The sequence below is a fragment of the Apis florea genome, unplaced genomic scaffold, assembly GCF_048593485.1.
Source record: "Apis florea isolate Af1SG1 unplaced genomic scaffold, ASM4859348v1 contig_3203_pilon, whole genome shotgun sequence".
NCBI lineage: Eukaryota > Metazoa > Arthropoda > Insecta > Hymenoptera > Apidae > Apis > Apis florea.
This window is the reverse complement of record NW_028256723.1, coordinates 8,570,472-8,593,247: the sequence shown is the minus strand read 5'-3', so window position 1 is coordinate 8,593,247 and position 22,776 is coordinate 8,570,472. Positions and strand designations below refer to the sequence as shown.

At 20.9% G+C, this 22,776-nt stretch overlaps 7 protein-coding genes across 17 annotated transcripts; 4 read left to right on the top strand and 3 right to left on the bottom strand.

Annotated features, from left to right (window-relative positions):
* Positions 1 to 1,769: 1,769 nt before the first annotated feature.
* LOC100871374 (putative peptidyl-prolyl cis-trans isomerase dodo) lies at positions 1,770 to 4,291 on the bottom strand. 7 transcript variants are annotated; one of them, XR_015292905.1, is made up of 5 exons: positions 3,675 to 3,961; positions 3,300 to 3,461; positions 2,558 to 2,770; positions 2,146 to 2,446; positions 1,770 to 2,013 (listed from the first exon to the last, which is right to left on the bottom strand). XR_015292905.1 is itself a non-coding variant. In XM_086911057.1 (4 exons), the coding sequence occupies exons 2-4, from the start codon at positions 3,352 to 3,354 to the stop codon at positions 2,226 to 2,228; spliced, it is 489 nt and encodes a 162-aa protein (XP_086767183.1). In that variant the 5' UTR covers positions 3,355 to 3,461; positions 3,948 to 4,291; the 3' UTR covers positions 1,770 to 2,225. The 7 variants fall into 7 exon arrangements, 4 of the variants coding, with proteins under 4 accessions (XP_086767183.1, XP_086767184.1, XP_003692447.1 ...); XR_015292907.1 differs by having other exon boundaries at positions 3,300 to 3,510; positions 3,675 to 3,953; XR_015292906.1 differs by having other exon boundaries at positions 3,706 to 3,952.
* On the top strand, positions 3,755 to 8,438 carry LOC100871060 (coiled-coil domain-containing protein 39). Its single transcript, XM_086911052.1, has 11 exons — positions 3,755 to 3,910; positions 4,174 to 4,599; positions 4,689 to 4,910; positions 5,526 to 5,717; positions 5,804 to 6,019; positions 6,151 to 6,534; positions 6,613 to 6,867; positions 6,952 to 7,434; positions 7,553 to 7,765; positions 7,824 to 8,109; positions 8,211 to 8,438. Exons 1-11 carry the CDS (start codon positions 3,755 to 3,757, stop codon positions 8,303 to 8,305), a joined length of 2,928 nt encoding a protein of 975 aa, XP_086767178.1. The 3' UTR covers positions 8,306 to 8,438.
* On the top strand, positions 8,357 to 10,382 carry LOC147657266 (S-formylglutathione hydrolase-like). Its single transcript, XM_086911056.1, has 5 exons — positions 8,357 to 8,687; positions 8,956 to 9,026; positions 9,094 to 9,471; positions 9,847 to 10,072; positions 10,133 to 10,382. Exons 2-5 carry the CDS (start codon positions 8,956 to 8,958, stop codon positions 10,313 to 10,315), a joined length of 858 nt encoding a protein of 285 aa, XP_086767182.1. The 5' UTR covers positions 8,357 to 8,687; the 3' UTR covers positions 10,316 to 10,382.
* Positions 10,383 to 10,607: 225 nt separating this feature from the next.
* On the bottom strand, positions 10,608 to 13,234 carry rho-7 (rhomboid family intramembrane serine protease rho-7). Of its 4 annotated transcripts, none has more exons than XM_086911054.1 (9): positions 13,015 to 13,234; positions 12,304 to 12,369; positions 12,043 to 12,229; positions 11,792 to 11,893; positions 11,536 to 11,701; positions 11,248 to 11,465; positions 11,082 to 11,183; positions 10,878 to 10,975; positions 10,608 to 10,816 (listed from the first exon to the last, which is right to left on the bottom strand). In XM_086911054.1, the coding sequence occupies exons 2-9, from the start codon at positions 12,348 to 12,350 to the stop codon at positions 10,720 to 10,722; spliced, it is 1,017 nt and encodes a 338-aa protein (XP_086767180.1). In that variant the 5' UTR covers positions 12,351 to 12,369; positions 13,015 to 13,234; the 3' UTR covers positions 10,608 to 10,719. The 4 variants fall into 4 exon arrangements, with proteins under 4 accessions (XP_086767180.1, XP_086767179.1, XP_003692443.1 ...); XM_086911053.1 differs by lacking the exon at positions 13,015 to 13,234 and adding an exon at positions 12,833 to 13,012; XM_003692395.4 differs by lacking the exon at positions 13,015 to 13,234 and adding an exon at positions 12,622 to 12,903 and having other exon boundaries at positions 12,304 to 12,550.
* Klp3A (kinesin-like protein 3A) lies at positions 13,223 to 18,790 on the top strand. 2 transcript variants are annotated; one of them, XM_086911051.1, is made up of 14 exons: positions 13,223 to 13,361; positions 13,814 to 14,039; positions 14,126 to 14,561; positions 14,661 to 14,926; positions 14,996 to 15,433; positions 15,908 to 16,301; positions 16,409 to 16,775; positions 16,854 to 17,151; positions 17,254 to 17,381; positions 17,558 to 17,746; positions 17,840 to 18,010; positions 18,089 to 18,271; positions 18,360 to 18,433; positions 18,507 to 18,790. In XM_086911051.1, the coding sequence occupies exons 2-14, from the start codon at positions 13,814 to 13,816 to the stop codon at positions 18,517 to 18,519; spliced, it is 3,183 nt and encodes a 1,060-aa protein (XP_086767177.1). In that variant the 5' UTR covers positions 13,223 to 13,361; the 3' UTR covers positions 18,520 to 18,790. The 2 variants fall into 2 exon arrangements, with proteins under 2 accessions (XP_086767177.1, XP_003692507.3); XM_003692459.4 differs by having other exon boundaries at positions 13,355 to 13,422.
* A 164-nt stretch (positions 18,791 to 18,954) lies between these two features.
* LOC100869379 (uncharacterized) lies at positions 18,955 to 21,577 on the top strand. Its single transcript, XM_031915605.2, has 6 exons — positions 18,955 to 19,489; positions 19,585 to 19,643; positions 19,726 to 19,851; positions 20,321 to 20,548; positions 21,069 to 21,260; positions 21,344 to 21,577. The coding sequence occupies exons 1-6, from the start codon at positions 19,282 to 19,284 to the stop codon at positions 21,479 to 21,481; spliced, it is 951 nt and encodes a 316-aa protein (XP_031771465.1). The 5' UTR covers positions 18,955 to 19,281; the 3' UTR covers positions 21,482 to 21,577.
* Positions 21,578 to 21,588: 11 nt separating this feature from the next.
* Positions 21,589 to 22,520, bottom strand: RpS23 (ribosomal protein S23). Its single transcript, XM_003692394.4, has 3 exons — positions 22,487 to 22,520; positions 21,985 to 22,144; positions 21,589 to 21,906 (listed from the first exon to the last, which is right to left on the bottom strand). Exons 1-3 carry the CDS (start codon positions 22,488 to 22,490, stop codon positions 21,639 to 21,641), a joined length of 432 nt encoding a protein of 143 aa, XP_003692442.1. The 5' UTR covers positions 22,491 to 22,520; the 3' UTR covers positions 21,589 to 21,638.
* Positions 22,521 to 22,776: the final 256 nt, after the last annotated feature.

Here is a 22,776-nt window from a genome sequence, read left to right as displayed (position 1 = left end):
AATAATTAATACAAAAAATAAAATACATTTAAAAATAAAAAAATAAATGTTTTTTACATTATCCTTTTTTTATGATATTCCTGAACCAATTAATTTTTCGTTTTAAAAAGAAAGTAATCTAGAAAAAATGTACATAATATAGGACTATCACCTTTAAGTTGACCTACTGAACCGCGATAATCGTTTATATTTAAAGCGTGTACAACGTTGTAGATATGTAAGTAACGTCCTCTACATTATTGTGCCAATCATATTCTGACCCCTTGGTACCTAGTGAATATATATTCCTACTTGTGATTATATAATGATTTAAAACTAGTTTCATGTGGGGTTCCCAGTTAAGAGGGAAGTGATTGAATAACGGATTTCCTTTAGTTATATTGAACATTAGAACATTATATATAAACAATAGGTAACATATTATAAACACAGTAAATTAACAATTTGACATTAAATTTATTGTCGTGACTAAATTTAAATGTGACTATAATCATAATTATCAATTTTTTTTGTATTATGAAAAAAAAAGAACGACTTCGATTATTCATTTTAGGACGCAAATGAATAACTACACTGTAATGTTTATTATATATATTTGCTTTTCGCAATTTCTTTTTTAAATACATTTATTAATATAATGCATTTATCATGACTACTACTTTTGAGAAAATAGTATTTTATCCATAAGTAACGACCCTAATAAAAACAGTGTATAAATACACATATTTATATAATAATTGTATATAAAAAAAACTTAAATTCCATACATTAATTAATATTATTTAAAAGTGCTAAATCGTTAATTAGATAAATGCATTGCATTATGTATTAGAATTAATCTTAATTTGTAATATATCTTCTATAAGAAACAAAATATTTCACACATACATATTTTACACATACATATAGATTAAACTAAATATATAAACTAAATAGTAAGAAATAATTATTATAATAAAACATATATCTAATATAATAAATAGGACATATTTTCCTATTTAATATTTATAGTTTTTAGAAATATAGCAAATTTTTAGTATGAATAAAAGACTAGAAAACTTGAGTGTTGCAAACAGTAATAATCTCTAAACAAGTTTTTTTTATATGCCGTTTAAATTAAAATATTAAAATAATACAATAGTGTATATAAGTATTTTTTTTACCAAAATTTATTATTAATTGATTTTAAATAATTATATACTTTATAAATGTTATAATGTTAAAATGTTATGACACATCTATAACATTTAACAAAATCTAGCAATATTCATATTTCTATTTTGTTTAGTGTTTAAAGAAAATGGTTTAAAATAAAAATTGAAGTATATATCAATAAAAATTAAATTATTGCATACGATGATTACGTATTTTTATGAAAAAGAAAAATAAAAATATTCTTGAACTAAACTGTATATAAATGTCTTCTGAGTCATAAAAAGTAGTATATCCATTTATAAAATAAGCTGCAATAATGCTAAAATTAAAATATGAATATTTATCTGTGCTTGAGCAAAAACTTTGTAATTATACATATTTATATTTTATTTATGTTAAATTCATCTTAGTTGGATTAATATTTCACTTGAAATTTATTTAACAATTTAATTGAAAATTCAATTTTTTACTGTAATACAAGAGATTGTAATATAATTTATACTTATTTGATAACAAATATCCAAACTTGTTTCAATTAATGCATTGGATTGAATATAAGAAACAAATGCTAAATTAGAATAAATTAGAAAAGGAAAAGATTAGAAATTTAAATATTTGTTTTTTATAAAACACTTTATATTTTACAATAAAAACCAATAAAAACGATTAATCTAATGTATCTAACATTTAAGGAATGTAAAACTAATAAATTAGAATAGGAAATATTCTTAAAGGTATACATAAAGTTTATCTTCTTTATCTTGTATCATTTTTAAAAATTTTGTTTTCATTGTATGCAGATGCATATGATATATCATTAAATTAAAATTTTGTAATATACTACTTCGGCTAAAATTGCTGGAAGACATAAATATATAATTGGACATTGAATTATGAAAAGAATATACAATTTATATCTTGCTCTTAAAAAATTATTCATCAAAAAAATAAACATATGTGATTCTGAATACAATTATGAAAATTTCCTACCTTTGTGAACATATTTTATTAGCAAAAATGAGAGAAGTTTCTTTTAAAGTATCTAATATTTTATATGAGATTAATATATTTTATGCTGTTCGCTGAATGATATGAATACCACTATCTGTATGAACTGGTGAAGATAATTCACCAACTTTGAGAGCAAATGCTGCTTGTTCAAAAGGTTTTTGCATTGCACCTCGACTAAATGGTCCCAAGTCTCCACCTCGTTTAGCTGAACTACAATCACTATACTTTGAAGCAAGTTCTGCAAATGTTGCTTTCCCTGACACAATTTGTTCTCTGTAAGCTTTATATATTAAATTATAAAGATATATAAAAAAATTATAATTATATAATAATATATATAATTATAATATTAATATAATAAAATTTAAAAAATAAATTATTGATATCTTACATTTAATAAGTTCAAGAGCTTCTTCCTTTGATCTTGTGATATTTTCTTCTCGCCAAGAAGATGGTCGTCTAGAACCTGAATGTTTTACTAATAAATGGGAACATTGAACTTCTTCTGGGCCATCTCCCTTATTATTTCCAGATGGATCAGCTGGTTTATCTGGTCTATCCCATTGACTTTCCTTAGTATAAATATTTAAATAATAATGTTGTCCTAATAATAAAAGTATATTAATCAATAAAACATTATGGATTTTTTCAATATAATATAATATATATGTTACAAATTACGGTATTAATTTATATTATTGCCTTTATAATGAAATACTTTATAAAAAATATATAAATAAAAATATATAAATATTATTACATTTATTTTACAAAAAATGAAAATAATGATATTTTCTTAAATCGCAAAATTATTTAAAATTTTGACATTGTAAAATTATACATTTTTTCAACACATTTAGCGCTATATTGATGATTGATTAAAATATTATAAAAATATAAAAAACAATATATGTATTTATTAAATTTCCATAATTCTTTAGTAACTATGTTAATAATAATAAAATTTAACAAGCGTAATATTAGTTAGCCGGAAAAATGCCGGCCGAACATCCCCTATTACACCGATACAAAAAAATAATGTAACTTAGATAAAAAAATATTAATAAAATAAATAATTAATTATGTAAAAGTATTTTTGTATAAGTTGACGAATATTAAAAAGATTGACGTACCAGTGGATCTGCTTAAACGTTTTTCCCAACCCGCTGGTAGTTCTTCGTCCGCCATTGTTATCCAATATTTTTTACTCTTGTCTCACGTCAAACACAGCAAACACGTTTTCACTATATCTAGTTACATACTAGATTTTGATGCAGTTCATCAATTTAAGTAACCTTATTGATAAAGTTACTATATTATATTTCTCATAACTTTCTCTAAGAACTTGGAATTAATTTATATTATTATATTCTTAATTATAAAAAATATTTTATATATTTACTATAATAATTTGTAAATTAACAAATACATTTTTATAAAAGACAAATAAAAGAATAGAAAGATATCAAAATTTTTATTATAAAATAAATTTGCTATAATTTACGCACTATTATTATCAATATAACATATTATGGTTACCATGACGGCAAATTATAAACGCTTCTTTTATATATTATATCTTTGATGAATGAATGCATCAATTTATCTTTTAGAGACTTGTTTAAAAGAAGAATTAAAGTTAAATATGAATAATAACATCGATGCAGTTTTAACTGAGTTAGGATGGAATAATGGATTTCGCATACCGGTAGCAAATGAAGAAAACAAACTATTAGAAGAAGAAGTAATACTATAATTTATATAATACTAATTTCACTCACGTTTTCATATATCTAAATTCTTTTGTTTGTATTGCACTTTAGTTTTAAGCATGATAAATTTTTGCACAGTAGTAAAAATTAAATACTTTTATAAAAATTAAATGTATAATAAAAAATAAAAATAATGGCACTTTTAAGAAGTTGAAATATTATTTTACTTATTATTTTTAATACATTTATTCCGTTTTTATTCAATTTTCCATAATATTATATTTTTAATTGAAAGATTGAAAAAAAAATGAAGCTAAAAGAAAATTTGACCATACAACTTGAGTCAACAGAGGAAAGAATTAAAATGATGAAAAAACATATTAACAATTTGACGACAGAACAAAATATGAATCAAAAACTTTTAACTAATCACTCGGCACAACTTAAAACCGAAGATCATAATTACCGACTAAGCTGTAACACTGAAACAAGTCTTCGCCAAAAAGCGCGAAATTTTCAAAAAGAATGGAAAGAAATAAATGAGATAGTATCAAATATTGAAAAAGAATTAGAAAAAATGACGAAAAAAATAGAAACATCCAAAAATGTACTTAAGTATGATGAAAATAATTTAAAAGAATGGGAAGAAATATTAAAAGAAAATGAAAATAATAATGAATTAATAGAACAATATATGAAAGAAGATTTAAAAGAATATAAGGTAAAAAAGAAATCAATAAATCTTAAATGAAGTTTAATACGATTAAAATTTAATTATGCAATATAAATTTTTTTTTTTGTAAAAGTTAGGAACTGGAATTAAAAAGGCAAAAGCTTAGCAAAGAATTACAAACATATAATAATGCAATGATTAAAACATCTAACGAAGCACAAGAAATGGAAATTATTCTTAATCGAACAACTATATTGTACGATCAGGCATTGACAGAATATCGACAAATGTTTAATCAATGGAAAGAAAGCGTAAACATATTACAGCAAAAAAATGATGATATTAAAAAAATCATTCAAGTACGATTAAATATTTAATTATTTTTCATGATTGTTATAGCAATTATATCAATTAAATATATAAAATGTTTCGAAATTATAGATCAATAAAAAATAATAAAAAATAATGAAAGAAACATCTTTTGTCTAATGAACATGAGTTCGATTCTTTTTTTATTTTAAAAATTAATGAATGTAATAATATTTAATAAATTAATAAACATTTTTTTATATCTTAGGCATTTTTATAGAAAATAAATAATGTTTTAAATATCAATAAATATTAATTGTCAATGTATGATTTAATATATTTAAATATGAAGATAAAAATACAAAATTTTAATATTAAAATATATTATTCTTTATTTGAAACTTTATTAAAATCTTAGAAGAAATACTTGATTATTGATTCATAAATATCCAAAGTTTCTATTTTCAATTAATATATTAAATGAAATCGAAGATAATTAATATATAAAAAATATTTCTTTCATTGTTCTTCATTATCATTTTAAAAGAATAAATATTTATAATTTTTATAATATTTATAATATTTATTAAAAAATTCTTGTTCAATTTGATTTTTATTAAATAATATTAAAATTATTATAAAACAATAATAAATTATTTTAAAAGGATATTGAAATATTAAATGATATTTCTCAAGATAAAAAAAAAGTACTTCAAGAATCTGAAAAATTTTTAAAAGAACAAATTGCGAATAATAAGCAAATTCAAGATTCAATTAAAAAATTAGAAAAAGAATTTGGTTCTATGAAAGAAGAACAAATTAAACTGAAAGAAATTATTAATACATATGAAAATCAGGTAAGAATATTAAAAATATACTCTGATAAAATTTAATTTTATTTTAGAAAAAAATTAGAATTTTTCTAAAATTTTTTCTCTTTTAGTCTCTTATACAAAAAAATATAATGAAAGATTTAACCCAACGTATGGAACAAGTAAGAACTGACGTAAAACATAAGAAATTGCAAATTCAAACTAAAAATACAAAAATAGATAAAGCAAACGAACAAATAACTGCTTTAACAACAAAGTTAGAAAATATTAAAAGTCAAAAATTGAATATTGAAGAAAAAGCAAAAGAACTGGAGGATATGATAGAGGTATTTATTATTAAAAATAATAATTTATTATTATGATATATAATTATTGATGATATATAATTTATTTATTATTATGAAATATTATTATTATGAATAAAGTAAAATAACATATTAAAATATATATAATATAGGAACAAGAGAAAAAAAAAGCTAAAATAATTAAAGAAATAAATCGACTACAAAATACAAATCTACGCGCAATGACTCAAATAAAAGATTTAGAAAACGAAGAGAAAGTTTTAAAAATGCAACTTGAAAGAGAATTTAAAAAATGTGATTTATTAGATAAATTATGTATTAAAGACGAACAAATTTTGGAAGATAAAAAAGAAGTATGGTATCAAACACAATTTGAAATTCGAAAATATGAAATGAAATTGAACAGATTGAGAGGTCACGAATATGATAAGTCTAAAAGTGAGAAAAAACAAGAAAAGATAGAAGAGCTTCAGAATAATTTAGATGAAAAAACGAATGTGTTTAAGCTATTGCAAAAACAAATTACATCTTTAGAAGTATATAATTTAAAATTAATTTATTTATTTAAACTATATTTTATTTAAGATGCACTGAATCTATTTTTTACTATATAGGATAATATGAGAAAAATATCAAACAATTTAACAAGTAGTAATAGTGAATTAGAATTCTTAAGAGATAAAAGGCAAAATCTTGTTCTCCTTATGAATGTAGGAGAAAAAGAATTAAAAGCTGTTCAAAATCGTTATGAGGAAAAACAAGTAGAAGAAAGTATGTTACGACTTAAAGTATCTCAAATGGAAAAAATGATATTCAACATTGGAAATAATGTTTATGATTTGGAAAAATATAGACTTGAATTAGAAGCAGTAAGTTTTTGATAAAATATTATTTATAGGAATAATAAAAATATTGCAATTAAAAATGTTAACTTAGAATGTAAAATTTATTAGGCAGTGCGAGAACGAAAAGCAGAAATTACAGTGCAAAAAGAATCTTTAAATATTCAAAAAAGAGTTGCAGACGGTGAATGTTCAGAATTAAGAAATGCTATTGCTGAAAGAAAAATACGGATAAAACAATTACAAGCAAGATACGATAATTCTACTGCATTATTAGGTACTAATCCTGATGGCACTCCAATGAATACTACACATTTGAAAATTCAAAATGCGCAAGAAAGATATCTTTTACAAGAACAAGGTGACAAATTAGATGAAACAATAAGAAAAACTGAAGAAGAAATACAAGCTATGGAAAATACATTACGTGTGATAAATATTTGCAATGACAAATATAAGGTAACATTAAGTACAAATGATCAAGACATATCAGAAGTAGAAGAACATAAAAAATTGGATAAAGAATTACAAGATGCTGAACAAAATTTAAATCAAAAAAAAGAAGAATTACAATTGTTAACTGAAAATATGCAGGTATTTTATAGTATTTAGTTTCATATAATAAAAAAAAAATTTTGTATAATAAAAAATATAATAATATAATATAATAAAAAATATAATAAAAAATTAAATCTTAAAATAATTTTTATAGAAAATACAAAATAAGTATGTACAAATTCTTAAGGACATAGAAGAAATTGAAGAATGTAAAGAAAATAAAACCCAATATTTAACTGACTTAAAGCAGCAAATTCATGAACAAAAAGAAAAAATATCTAGAGCTGATAAAAATTTACAAAATGCTAAAAAAAGTATTCATCGATTATATGAAACTACAGGGGACAATAATGTTCTTATACAAGAGGTTTGTAAATTATCTAACATATTTTTTAAACTTATTTTAATTTATTTACATTTAATAGAAGGAGATTGAGCTACGTGAACTTCAAGAACAAAATTCCATTGTTTTACAAGATATTGCAGAATTTACAATCTCTCACGTAGAAGTTGAATCTTATATTAAAAAATTATTAGCAGCTCAAAATATAGAATTACCTTCTGCAATTTTATTTAGTCAATCTTTATCAAATCATTCCCATAGTCATACAAATTCATCAGAATGTCTACCAAAAAGTACAAATCGTGAAAGTATTTATGAATCTAAAGAAAGTATTGGACATATTGTTAATATACAACCAGAATTTGAAAGTATGTTATAAAAACATATATTTATTATACATATGTATCATAAAATATATTGTAATTAATTTATATATAATTTATTATTTGTTTAAATCATTACATTTCAGTTCTACCAGTAAGAAATACAATAAGAAATACAAAACAAAAGCAGCTATCTGTAAAAGCTTCTGTACAAGCACAATTAACAAAGAAAATTTTTTAATATAATTTTATGAATATTATATATTAATTTTATTTTATCATGTATATTTGCCAAAAATAGCATACAAATAAGAATTTTAATTGATATTAAAAAAATAAAGTCATAATAAAATTATTTTTAATTGAAATATAAATTTTTTAAAATTATAAAAATCATTTAATTTATATATAGTCATAAATCCAATTATTTTGAGGTTATATTACTTTCTCTTATTAAAATAACATGTAAACATAACATAAATTCAATACAAACGTATTAGAAAAAACTATTATCAATTTATTAGATAATATATAATTGATATTTTTATTATGTCACGAATCTCATAATTATTCAAAGTTCATAAGAAATCACAAATATTCTACGTAATATTTTGCGATACAAAGTGAGTATATTATTTAAAATAATATTTAATTCATATTTTAAATATATTAATTGAAGAATAGTAAAAAAGATTCATTAATTTAATATAATTAATTTTTTTATTTCTTTTATCATTAAATATACAAAATTTCAAATATCAAATTATTTCATTTTTTATTAATGATATCTAACCTTTTAATAATGAAAAAAAAAAAATTTAAAAAAAAGAGTATAAGAAGCAATTAAAAAATAAATAATTAATTATTTTTAATATTGGAAAATGTTTTCAGATGCCAGATATTATCGAAGTTTCTAGCAATAAAATTTTTAGCGGATGGCAAAAAGTCTATTTGCATGAGAGGTATTGTAATTTTATTTATTATGCAAAGTTGTTTAAATAAGATTACTTAAATAATTTTTTAATATAGCTATGAATTAGGATGTAAAATGAATTTTGGAATTTTCCTTCCACCCCAAGTGGAAGAAGGACCTCAACCTGTTATTTATTGGTTATCTGGTTTAACATGTACAGAAGCTAATTTTATTCAAAAAGCAGGTGCACAAAAGTATGCTTCTGAGCAAGGTGTTATCATAGTTGCACCTGATACAAGTCCTCGTAATCTTAATATACTTGGAGAAAATGATGATTGGGATTTTGGAACTGGTGCTGGATTTTACATTGATGCAACAAATGAACCATGGAAAAAAAATTATAGAATGTACAGTTATATTACTAAAGAATTACCAGCTTTGATTAATGAAAAATTTCCTGTTTTACCATACAAACAATCCATAATGGGTCATAGGTAACACAAAAGATAATTATTTAACTAAATCATATAATTCATATAAGATTAAATGTATTTATTAATATATAAATTGAATCATTATTATTAAATCCACTTAAATAGTAAGAACATTTATATTTAGTTTTATTTTATATCTTTTAAAAATTTAATTTATTTAAAAAAGTAGTATTTTTATATAAATTATATATATTTTTAAAAGATTGAAAAAAAATTGAAAAATTATTTATTTATTTATATATCTTTTATATATATATATATTATACATATCTTTATATATATATAAAATATAATTTTTAATTTATTTTATTCATAAATCATTTAAAAATTATAATATTTACAATAATTTATCTATGTAAATATTTTTAATAATAGTATGGGTGGACATGGAGCCTTAATATGTGCTTTAAAAAATCCTGGTTTATACAAAACTGTATCTGCTTTTGCACCAATAAGTAATCCTGTTTTATGTCCATGGGGAAAAAAAGCTTTTACTGGTTATTTGGGTGGATCAGAAACTAATGTTGAATGGAAAGATTGGGATGCTACAGAATTGGTTAAAAAATACAATGGGCCTCCTTTGGATATTTTGATTGATCAGGTATAATAAAAATAACTGTGTTGAAAATTTACAATAAATAAATGTAATATATAACTTTAGGGAAAAGAAGATAAGTTTTTAAAAGATGGGCAATTATTGCCAGAAAATTTGTTATCTGCTGCAAAAGATGCTGGATTATCATTAGTTCTTAGATTTCAAGAGGGCTATGATCATAGCTACTTTTTTATATCCACATTCATAGAAGATCATATTAAACATCATGTAAAATATCTTAAATGTTAATATGTACTTATTTTTTAAATGTTTTTGATATTGAAAAATAAATGAATAATATGAATAATGTAATAAATTTTGGTATTTTTATATGATAAAAATAAATATAATAATAATAATAATAATAATAATAATAATTAATAAAATTATTTTATTTTACTATTTCAAAATAATTTTATTTTTATAATTTTTTTTAAAAAGATTTTAATTAAAGAAATTATTCATTAATATTGTCACTTATTTTGTTTTTTTACTCTTTAATTTTTAATAATATTAATACTAAATTAATTATAAAATAAAATTCATTTTTTTTTTTTATATATAATTTCACTTTTTATAAATTTACAACTTTTCATAATGTTAAAAATATATATTAGTACATATTAATATCAATTATATATAACAAATAGATATTAATGAGACCTAGGTGGTTCACGCAGTTGGTGCCAAAATACTAATACTGGTTCACGTTTTTGCCATATGTTGGCATTACCCCACATTTGCCAAAATCTATAATAAACAAAAGTAAGAAATATATAGATTCATATAAGTTTTTAATATAGATGCTTACATTCCAAATAATGCTCCACCTAAATGTGCAGCATGGTCAAGACGTTGCCAACGCATAAGACATCCCACAGTATCTAGTCCCATTACAGCTTTAATGGCCTTTTTGTAAATATTTTTATTAAAATCTATTATTATCTATTAAACCTATTTCATAAAACTTAAACCTATTTATAAAATTATTAAAATTATTAATATATTAACATACCGAACTTGCTGTAAATTTCAACATAGGAAGAAAAACAATAGATAGATATACATTTGGAAACTGAGTACATACAAATCCAAGGACACCCATTATTGCTCCTGACTATAGTGCAATTATTAGTATGAATAAAAACATTATATATATAACTTTTAATATAAATACTCACAGCTCCCAAAGAAGGATCTTTTATACCAACTGTAGCTTTATATAAATAACTTGAAAAACTAGATACTACTCCACTAGTCAAATAAAGGGCCAAAAATTGTTCTCTACCCAATTCCGTAACAGCAATTTTACAGAAGTCATATAATACGTACATGTTGATAATTAAATGAAGAAGGGAATAATGAGAAAATGTTACGAATAACATTGGCCAACATCGGTCTTAATCAGAATATAAAATTTAAAATAACTTTTAAAATCTATATTATAATAAATATTTTATATTACTTACTAGATGTAGGATTGCTACAAAAATATCGATACATTGTTGGTCGAAATGCAGGTATATGCCATGATAAAAATACTAGCACATTTAAGAAACATATAGGAACAAATATTCTTTCTCCTTCTGACAAATTTCTCCACCAAGTTTCCATTTTGTGTCTCCATCCTGTTCGCTAAATAAAATTAATATTTTATAATAAACTGTAAAGAACATCATTTTTCATTTATGTATAAAATTTTATATGTAATTTCAATATACAAACATGTATTCCCCATTGCTTGTAATTTCTGATTATACTATAGGTTTTTTTTCTAATATGTTCATATTCCCAAATTGCAGCAGCAATAAATGTTGTTGCACTAAACTAAATTAACGAAAAAAGAAGAATTTATGATATTAAAATAATTAAATTTAAATAAAACAAATTTTTAATAAATAAAAAGTTTTTAATAAAAAAAAGAAAGATTTTGTCAATTAACTATATATTTATATTATTTTATACTAATGTTTTACCACAACAGTAAAAGTAAATGGTTTCCATAAACTGGAGGTATAGCCTGATTGTCTACTAACAAAATCATTTGATATAGATAGTTTTGTTCTACCTCTCAATTTATGAATATTTCTAATTTGTCTATACCCTTGTGTATATCCTTGAATAATACATAATTTAGATTTAAATTGTATAGACATAAAAACACTGAAAAAATAATAAATTAATATAATTAAAATTATTGATGAACATAAAAATTTAAATATAAAAATTTATCTTACCATTTACACGTATTATTGCCTAAATGAAAGAATGATTTAAAAGCCATATTGTAGGAAATTCAAAAACTGCAGAAAAATATCAATTGCAAATTGATTTCATAAAATATTTAAATTACATGATATTATAATCAGGCAATATTCATTGCAATTATTATAATAATGAACAATAACAACAAATACAGATTTATAATTACTGATTTCCAAATTATTATTTATTTTTTATAAAAATCATTTCTATGAATTTTTTCTATGGATTTAAAAATAAAAAATTAGCAATTTTTTAATTATTCGCTTTCTAAATGTATAATTATCGTGCACCTTTTTATTGTAAACATAAATATAACCATAAATTAATAATTGTACAAAAGTCTACCACAAACCAAATGTTATAATGACTGATATATAAATTTCTAATTTTTTAATTATGCATGTTCTAATTATATATTAAGTATATATAATAATATACTTATAGATAATTATAGTTATTTTATTAATCTCTTAACACGTAATGACTATGTTAAATACATACATGAAAATTTCGCACTTAAAATCTTAATGCCGGAATCAGGCATATATAAATGTATATTTATTGCTTAATATATTTTTGTTAAAATATTTAAAAAAAATATGACATGAATTAGAAAGGTTAAGTAAACTATAGCATAACTTTTTAAACTAAATAATAATTTTTCGTTTTATTTTTTAACTTACATTTTTTTATTTCTTTTTGATTTTTATTTTTTTCATTTAACTTTATTTTATTAAAAAAAAATTCCTTTTTATTTTATTAATAAAATTTCTTTCTCTGATAAAATTTATAAAAATATATTAATGTAACAAATAATAACCAATTAAAAAACTGAACAATTTCAAATTCACATACCATACATATAACTATATAGTTCATGCGAAACCGCATAATTTCAAATATATTGACAACGGTTGTTGGACGAGTTTCAAAAATCAGTAATTATAAATCTATATTTATTATTATTATTATTATACAAAATAAAGTATAATATAAATATAAATATAAAATTTCAACGAATAAACTAAAGGTAACTAAATATTATTACCTCCAACTTGCAAAGTAATTTATATACTTATAAAATGAATCAGGTAATAGTTATAATTTTTTTTAATGAAATAAAATATCAGAAAAATAATTTGTTAAATTTATATTCAAAAAAGAAATTGTTCATAATATATTTTATATTCTTATTATATAATTTTTGAAAATAATATACAATAATGCATAATAGTAATAACATAATTCTTGTTAAAAATTAAGGTTTTCAATATAAATAAATATATTATAAAAATTATAAAATAATGTAGAATTTAAAATAAAATAATTTGAATTTGAATAATAATTATATAAATATATATTACAAAAAATTATAAAAATATTATTGTATAAACAAATTATAAAATATTTTATAAAAACTATATATCTTATGAAAGCCAAAATAAAATTATGTAAATTATTTAAAAATATATATCAATGTAGATGAGTGAAGATTCAGTTAAAGTTGCTGTTCGTATTCGTCCATTAGTAAAAACTGAAATTGAACGAGGTTGTCAAACATGTTTAGATGTGGTTCCTGGTGAGCCACAAATAATTGTATGTAATACAGCTAAAACTTTTACATTTAATTATGTATTTTCATCTGACGTTAGTCAAGAAGAATTTTATGATACTGCTATTAAAGATATGATAAAAAATATTTTTCAAGGTAAAATTATATTATTAAAATAATTCCATAAAATATTATAATTGTTTCAACAAATATAATTGTATTTCAACAAATTTTTTTTATAGGCTATAATGTTACTATATTAGCTTATGGTCAAACAGGTAGTGGTAAAACTCATTCAATGGGTACAAATTATATTGAAAAAGAAGATATGGGTATTATACCACGAGCAGTACATGATATATTTAATATAATTTCATCAAAAGAAGATTGGAATTTTAAAATTACAGTTTCATTTATGGAACTTTATCAAGAACAATTATATGATTTATTAACTGATAAACAACGAAGTCAATCTATTGTTGATATTAGAGATGATGGTAAAAATATAAAGATTACTGGACTAGTGGAGAAAGAAGTTACAAATGCAATACAAGCATTAAATTGTTTAACACAAGGATCTTTAGGACGTGCAACAGGTGCAACTGCAATGAATGCAAACAGTAGTCGAAGTCACGCAATATTTACTTTATGCATATATCAACATCAAAAAGATGATCTGTAAGTATTATATATTTGGGAATTATAATATAACATTTCAATTTTTATGCATTTATGATATATATTTTAATATTTTATTTTTTCGTAAATATAATTTAGCAATACAGCAACAACTGCAAAGTTTCATTTAGTAGATTTAGCTGGATCTGAACGTAGTAAAAAGACTCAAGCAACTGGTGAAAGATTTAAAGAAGGAGTTAATATAAATAAAGGTTTATTGGCATTGGGAAATGTTATTTCTCAATTAGGTGAAGGTGGTTCTGCAACATATGTTGGTTATAGAGATAGTAAACTGACAAGATTGTTGCAAGATTCTTTGGGTGGTAATTCCATAACTCTCATGATAGCATGTGTTAGCCCAGCAGGTTGTTATAAATATAACATATATTTTATTTTTAATATTAGTATTTGTGTTTTATTTGAAATACTTTCAGATTATAATTTAGATGAAACTTTGAGTACATTAAGGTATGCAGATAGAGCATGTAAAATAAAGAATAAACCTATAGTAAATCAAGACCCAAAGATTTCAGAAATAAATCGCTTAAATAAATTAGTACAAGAATTAAAAGTTGCTTTAGTGGATCATGAAATTAAAATTTCTTGTCCAATTGAACATCAAGAACTTGAAGCAAAAAATCAATGTTTGCAAAAAAAAATAAGAGATTTAACAGAAAAGTTAAATAGTAACTTAATTGAAGCTGTAACTATGCATGAGAGAGCAGAATTAGCTGAGCAAGCAAGAGAAAAAATTCAGACTGATATGATAAAGATATTAGAAGAATGTAAAGAACTTTTAAATGATCTTGATAAAAATCTTGAAAAGCATGAATATCGTACAAGATTAGAAGTTTTGTATTTAAAAATTCTTGGTAATAACTTTTTCTTTAACATATACAAAATATAAAAAAATATATATTACAACTTATATAAATAATTCTATACATTGGTTTGTTGATATTTAAAAAAGATATTTAATCAAGATATTTAAAATTGAAAAACTAGATTTGAAAATTAAAATTAAATTTTTATTTTTTTATCATCTCATTTTATTTATAACAATTAAACTTGTTAAAAAAATTATATGTCATAGCTTACAATAATTTTCCTGAACAATTATAAAATTCTATTATTTTTTAACCGATTTTATTTAGAATATAGATTCTATTTCTTTCATTATATTAGTTGAATTATTGTAATAAAATTGCAAAAGATATTTTTATCTAATGATAGTTTTATTTATTATAAAATATCTTAATTATTTGATACAATGAAAAAATAAGTTAATATAATAAATTAATAATATAAAATATTTAAAATAAAATATTTTTATTTATAATAAATAGATATTCAAAATGATCAGAAAAAGACATCAGAAGAACTTATAAATTATGGAATAACGTCCGTTAATGCAAATACATTTACAATAAATCACGAAGAAAATATAGAACATGTATCTACGGAGGAAATATGTTCTCCAGATAGTTTAGATGATTTTGATGAAAAACAAGAAGAACATACTTTGCTTCAAGTGAAAAGAAACAATGAAGTACAAAATATCAATAAGGAGCTTGCTATTAAGGAAAGTCTTATATGTCAGCTTTTAAAAAACTCATCTCAAATCGTCGATTATTCTAAAGAAATACAAGAAATGGAGCAGGAAATAAAAGCACTTCAGGCAGAAAAGGAAGAACTTTTACAAGCACTACAAAATGTACAAACAAATAATGTTAGCTCAAAGTATGAAATTTAATTAAATATCAAAATTATAGTTTATTATTCAATCATGATAATTAGTATTATTTTTTAAATTTTGAAATTTATATTTTAAATTATATATTTTGTAGATTGGCAGAAAGTAGACGTAAAAAGGTACAAGAATTAGAAAAGAAGATAACAGAATTAAGACGGAAGGTAACAGAACAAGATAAAATAGTCAAAATGAAAGATAAACAAGATCAACAAATAAAAAATCTAACAAATGAAATGCAATTATTAAAACAAACAAGAGTGAAATTAATTAGACAAATGCGCAATGAATCTGATAAATTTACAAAATGGAAAGAATCAAAGAACAAAGAATTAAACAGATTAAAAGATCAAAATAGAAAACAAGTAAACGAAGTGACACGTTTAAAAATGTGGCATAATAAACAAGAGATTGTATTTAAAAGAAAAATGGAAGAAGCTTTTGCTGTTAATAAAAGATTAAAAGTAATAAATTAAATAAAATGTTTGCTATAATTTAATTAAAGTTTAAAGATTAATTTTGTTTTTTATTATTACTTTTAGGAAGCACTCGATTTACAAAAAAAAACAATTATGAGAAAAGAAAAAATGAATAGTACTAACACTGAAAAAATCAAAAGTTGGTTGACTCAGGAAATAGAAATATTAATAAGCACTATTGATGCAGAATATTCTCTTGAAAAACTAATGCAAGATAGAGCATCATTAACATCTATGTTAGAAAGATTTAAAAATAGCAATGATATAAATGAAACAAAAATTGCTAAACTTAATGAATTTTTAAATTTACGTAATACACAAATTACTGATCTTCAACAAAAAGTAATTGAATCTGATCAAGGTAAGTATTCTATATACTAAATATATAATATATATTTATTTTTATAATTATTAATCATAATAAATTATGGGGATGCTTTTATATAAATATTTATTGATTTAGAAAATAGATCACATCTAAGGTGGCAAAAAATACATTCGATAGAAGAAGCAAAAATTACTTTGAAATTATTATTTAAATATATTGAAGAGGATAGAAGAAAGCAATGTATAAAAGAATCTGAATTTATGGTTTGTACATATATAGTAAATAGTAAAATATAGTATATAGTATATATTATAGTAAATAGTAAAATATATGTGAAAAAAAATTTAATTCTTTGTATAATAATATATAATTTATTTTTCAATTTACTTTTTGTTATATGTTTTTCATTATAATTTTATAATAATAAATATAATTTTAGGAAAAGTATGAATTGTTGCAAGCACAGATGGATGAATATTATGGCATTAGGCAGAAAGAAGAATGCATGCAAAAGCAACTTGTACTAAATGATACACATAATATTGAAGAATATGAAAATAAAGATAACAATAAATTAAGAGAAGAATTGGAGTTTTACAAAGAAAAATGTCAAAAGCTTGAACAAACAGTTAATATTATATATAATATTGCTTTCAATTTTATTATTAAATCAATGAAAATATCATAATTGTTTTATTATTGTTTTTTTGGAATTTTTCAGCTGTCAAATAAAATACAAAATAAAGAAAATATGAAACCAAAAACAGTAAGAAAAGTAGAGATAGAAGAGTTTCCTTTAACAGATGATAGTATTAATGAAGAGGATGATGATATTGAAAAAGATCCAGATTGGAAACGAACGCCACTTTACAATCGCGTACAAAGTCTTATAGTAATTCATTGATTAAGCATATTTTTCTCAATATTCTTCCAATTATTTAATCGTGAATAATAATATAATTTTTTTCAGAATACAACGAGAAATTTGCCATTTGAAGATATGTCACTGAAAGAAACATTAAATGGTGATATAAAATGTAATTGTAAAACAACTTGTGCTACACGTATTTGCAAATGTCGTAAAAGAAAAGCTATATGTGGCAATAATTGTAAATGTACTTTAGAACATTGTCAAAATAGAGATAAAAAAAATGTAAATTTATAATTAATTATAATGATTATTATTTAAAATTACATTATAAAGTATATATGATTATTATACATTTTTCTTTTATTTTTAGTTGAATCGTACATTATTTGTGGAAAATATAGAAGAAGAAAGAGAAAAATGTGATGAATTTGTCAAAAAGCCAAGGTATTTACATTGTATTTATATATTTTTAATTATACAAAATGTTTTAAAAATTTGATTTATTTTCTTCAAATAGATTGCTGGATTAATTGTAATGTTATCAGCATCATCGATGTCAACAATAGTGTACTATATTAAAACTGGACAAAAGTACAAATTAAAAAAAATATATTTTGTATCATAATTTTTCAAAAATATTTTACAAACAGAAAGCAATATTTTCTGACTATTGGATATTGATTAAATTTTATAGTTATAAGGAATTATATAGCTAATATTAATTATACATAAATTTAATAATCATTATTTAATTGTATACTTAAGTAATATGACAATAAAATTTTATACTTTGTAACAAAATATAATATTTGGTGTTATTATCGTATCACTTTCTTTATGCATTTTTTTTGATATATTTAAAAGTACTATAAAAAAATATAAAAATTTAAAATTTTTTTAGTAAAGTCCTAATTCTTATAAAATTTGTTTTTTTGTGATACAATTTTATTGATATAATGTGAAATATACGTGCTTATTTTTATAATTATTTTAGATTTATAAAAATTGACCAACCAAATCCATATTCTTTTCATTGCCAACTTACTGGCAACACATAGTACTAAAATATATGTAATTTTATACATATTATACATTTATATTAGTTAGTTATATTAGTTATTATGTATAAGTAATTTACTTTGAATTGTAACTATGTGTTCTTTTATTTAATTTGTGTTATTATAAGTTATTATAAAAAGATATATATTAAAAAATTCAAAAATAAAATAAATGAGATATAAAATATAATTTATATATAATAAAATAAAGATTAGCATATTGTGTTTATAATAATGAGTAATATAGAAGAACTTATGACCGATTTTTATAACATTTTAGTACAAATAAGATATCCAAAAATTACAACAGCATCAATAAAAAATTTAGAATTAACAATTCTTAGTGGAGAAAATCGACTTTCGTTATTGTCTTGGCTTTTGGCTGAAAAATCTCCTGCGACAGCTGTAAAATTACAAAAATTAAAAGGCACTGCTTTAGAAGGTTTGTTATAATTGTATAATATTTAATATTTTATACATTATAATACATAAGATTTTTTTTGCAAAAGAATTATTGATCATTTTCATTTTTTACAGAAGAATTGTTAATATCTTATTCTGAAATTGGTATTTGCAGTAATAAGAAATTATTATTGGTTTGTAATATTATTCAATTCCTTATATTATTTTTTAATTTTTTATGTTATTTGTATAAAATAAATTTATACTTATTTGCAGGGAAATTGTTCATTGGAAAAACAAATTCCAACTTTAAGATTATTATTAGATTTTATAAAGAGTATATTCATAGAATCTTCTGAAATTAATCATGATATAAAAAAATCAACTGATGATATATTAAATGTAATAAATAAATATTTGAAAAATAAATATATAATTTAGATTTATATGTATTAAATGAGATATATATAGCATAATAAGTTATTATATCTTCGAAATTAATATATGTATTTATGTAGTTCTTTTTCTTTAAATAATATAAGAAGAACAATTATTTACAATATAATAAGTTTTTTAGACATAATTTCTAAAACAAAAATAGCACTTATTATTTTTAAATAAAATCCTATATGTTTTTAAGTTGAATCTATATACATATATAGCAATCTATATATGTATATGTAAAATGTTGAAAAATTTAATATTTTCCAATATATTTTAGATTTTTTGTATATTGTATATTTTATAAAATATGTTTTCATGTATTTTTTAAATATTATGAATCATTTTTGAAAATTTATTGTTATGCTTTATATATCATATGTTTATTATATGTAATATTTACACACTTATATATATATTTTTATGTCAGGTTTATATAATTGAAGATTCAAATACATTTACATATAATATTGAACCCCAATTAAATTATTCTGAGTCTATAGAATATTTTGAGAATTTACAAAAATGTTTGAATGAACATCAAGATTTATTATCAACTTATAAATCTGAAAACAAAGAATATTTAATGGAACATAATCCATGTGAAGCAATATGTAACTGGAATATAACTGAAGCAGAAATGATTTTTTATGAAAAAGTAAGTTAAAAGTATATTTTATATTACATATAATATATATTATTATATTATAATATATTTAATACATTTTTTATTTGCGTTTCAAGAAAATCAAGTAAATATGCATATATTTAATTTTAATATATCTATTTTCAAATTTTTAAACGTACTATTCGTTTCTATGATTTATAAATTAATTTAATAATTTATATTAAAATCATCTTTGTTGATTGCATTATATATTATATGATACAGAATATTAATATATATACAGAATTTATTAATTAATTAATATAAATTAAATAAAACAAACACAAAAATTGATATACAAAAATGTTAGGAAATAGATTATCTCACTTCATCTAATATATAATTAAATTATTTATAACTTTTGAAAAGTAAGCTTCAATAGATATTTTTGTATGAATATTTATGTTTGTTTTAATTTCTAGAATCATCTTTTAAATTTTATATTTTTATTTGCCTGAATTTTTATATATCTTTTATGTTAAAATAATATATCAAAATATAAAAAATATAGGATGAAAATAAGGAAAATAATAAAGTTGATCAAGATTTATTATTTAATGAAGAGAAAAAAAAATTTATAGAGACATTCTCATCAATTGAATCATGTAAATCAATTTTTGATGAAAAAAATGTAAAAAATAATATATATTCCATGGATACTGATATTAATGATATATATACAAATTTTTCTTCTTTAACACAGGTTTATATTTTTATATTTATTAATATTAACATTAATTTATAAAATTATTTATAATGTACTAAACATAATAAATTAATGTTTAGTTTCTACAAGCAAGGAAAGAAATATTGGAGACTAATATACCAAAAGAAATAAAGAAATCAAATACTCCATTAAGTGAAATTATTGAAAATACTGTAAGAAATACTGAAGAAGCTATAAATATTAAACTGGAAAATTAATTTGTAATACTAATTTTCTGAAATGTTCTTTAAATGAATTTCTAAATTTATATTTTATGTAATTTCATTAAAATAAAATATTTATAGGTATAATAATAATATACTAATTTATTTAAAAACTTTTATATAGATTTATTAGAAATACATGACAATGATTCTATGATCTAGGTCGCTCTTTCTTTTCTTTATAGAGTGCAAGTAACGAAACATTAGCAACTTTCACTACTTTGAATCGAACTCCTGGAATATCACCTACAGCATGACCTTTACGACCAAATCCTGCAACTAAAACTTCATCATTTTCCTCGATATTATTTAAACAGCCATCTCTAGGTACAAAAGCTGTAATTTTTTTGCCATTTTTAATCAATTGTACTCGTACACATTTACGGATAGCAGAATTTGGTTGCTTCGCTTCTACACCACTAAAAGAATAACATTTAATAAGAATATTTACAAAAACATTTCAAATATAAAAAAAATATTAATATAAATATACATACACTTTTTCTAATACGATACCCTTTGCATGAGAAGCACCACCGAATGGATTGGCCTTCCACCTTGTACCTAAATGAGCTTTTTTATAATCTTTATCGTTCCAACGTTGATCGCGTCTGTGATTTACATGTTTACGTGCAGTACGAAGACCACGCGGTTTACCTATAAAAAGTTAGGTTATAGATAATTTTTATTTAATACTATTTAATTTTCTTTTAATTTTAATTTACTGCTTTAATTTACTGTAATTCTCATTATAAAAGATAAGAAATATTATAAATTATAAAAAATAAAACATTAATTCCATGAAAAATTTAATTAATTTCACACACATATGCAACATTACATTCAATATAATTTAAAATAAATTAGTTAAGAATTTTTTATTAAATAACTTAAGAAAATTATAATTGAGAGCATTAAATAATCAATAAGGATAATAAATATTTAATGATGAAAATTTAGATTTCTAAAAACAATATAATTTTAACACCGATCACTTACCCATCTTACCCAATAAACTGTATAACCGGAAGAGAACTAACTTTCATTAACGGAAATATCACGTAAATTTTACCGGTGGATTTAAAAAAAATATATATTTATTGTAATATAAATATGAATATAATAATTTTCCTAAAAAATTATTATATTTTATTTTTTTACAAAACATTATTTTATTTATAAAGATTATTTATTTCATTTAAATAAATTATCTTTTATAAATATCTCTTCTAATTATAATAATACAACAAAATTTTATATTAAATTTAAATGTTATTAAAGGACATATA

Coding starts and splice junctions, on each gene's coding strand:
- LOC147657266 (XM_086911056.1), top strand. CDS start 8,956: ATGCCAGATATTATCGAAGTTTCTAGCAATAAAATTTTTAGCGGATGG. Junction 9,472..9,846: donor CAATCCATAATGGGTCATAG/GTAACACAAAAG, acceptor TTTTAATAATAG/TATGGGTGGACATGGAGCCT. Junction 10,073..10,132: donor TGGATATTTTGATTGATCAG/GTATAATAAAAA, acceptor ATATAACTTTAG/GGAAAAGAAGATAAGTTTTT.
- LOC100871374 (XM_086911057.1), bottom strand. CDS start 3,354: ATGGCGGACGAAGAACTACCAGCGGGTTGGGAAAAACGTTTAAGCAGA. Junction 2,771..3,299: donor ACGTTTAAGCAGATCCACTG/GTACGTCAATCT, acceptor TTTTATTATTAG/GACAACATTATTATTTAAAT. Junction 2,447..2,557: donor AGCTCTTGAACTTATTAAAT/GTAAGATATCAA, acceptor TAATATATAAAG/CTTACAGAGAACAAATTGTG.
- LOC100869379 (XM_031915605.2), top strand. CDS start 19,282: ATGAGTAATATAGAAGAACTTATGACCGATTTTTATAACATTTTAGTA. Junction 19,852..20,320: donor CAACTGATGATATATTAAAT/GTAATAAATAAA, acceptor TTTTTATGTCAG/GTTTATATAATTGAAGATTC. Junction 20,549..21,068: donor AAATGATTTTTTATGAAAAA/GTAAGTTAAAAG, acceptor TAAAAAATATAG/GATGAAAATAAGGAAAATAA.
- LOC100871060 (XM_086911052.1), top strand. CDS start 3,755: ATGAATGCATCAATTTATCTTTTAGAGACTTGTTTAAAAGAAGAATTA. Junction 4,600..4,688: donor AAGATTTAAAAGAATATAAG/GTAAAAAAGAAA, acceptor TGTAAAAGTTAG/GAACTGGAATTAAAAAGGCA. Junction 7,766..7,823: donor ATAATGTTCTTATACAAGAG/GTTTGTAAATTA, acceptor TACATTTAATAG/AAGGAGATTGAGCTACGTGA.
- Klp3A (XM_003692459.4), top strand. Junction 14,562..14,660: donor CAACATCAAAAAGATGATCT/GTAAGTATTATA, acceptor AATATAATTTAG/CAATACAGCAACAACTGCAA. Junction 17,747..17,839: donor GTCAAAAGCTTGAACAAACA/GTTAATATTATA, acceptor GGAATTTTTCAG/CTGTCAAATAAAATACAAAA.
- RpS23 (XM_003692394.4), bottom strand. Junction 21,907..21,984: donor GGTATCGTATTAGAAAAAGT/GTATGTATATTT, acceptor TTATTCTTTTAG/TGGTGTAGAAGCGAAGCAAC.
- rho-7 (XM_086911054.1), bottom strand. CDS start 12,350: ATGGCTTTTAAATCATTCTTTCATTTAGGCAATAATACGTGTAAATG. Junction 11,894..12,042: donor CATTTACTTTTACTGTTGTG/GTAAAACATTAG, acceptor TCGTTAATTTAG/TTTAGTGCAACAACATTTAT. Junction 11,466..11,535: donor TTGTAGCAATCCTACATCTA/GTAAGTAATATA, acceptor ATTCTGATTAAG/ACCGATGTTGGCCAATGTTA.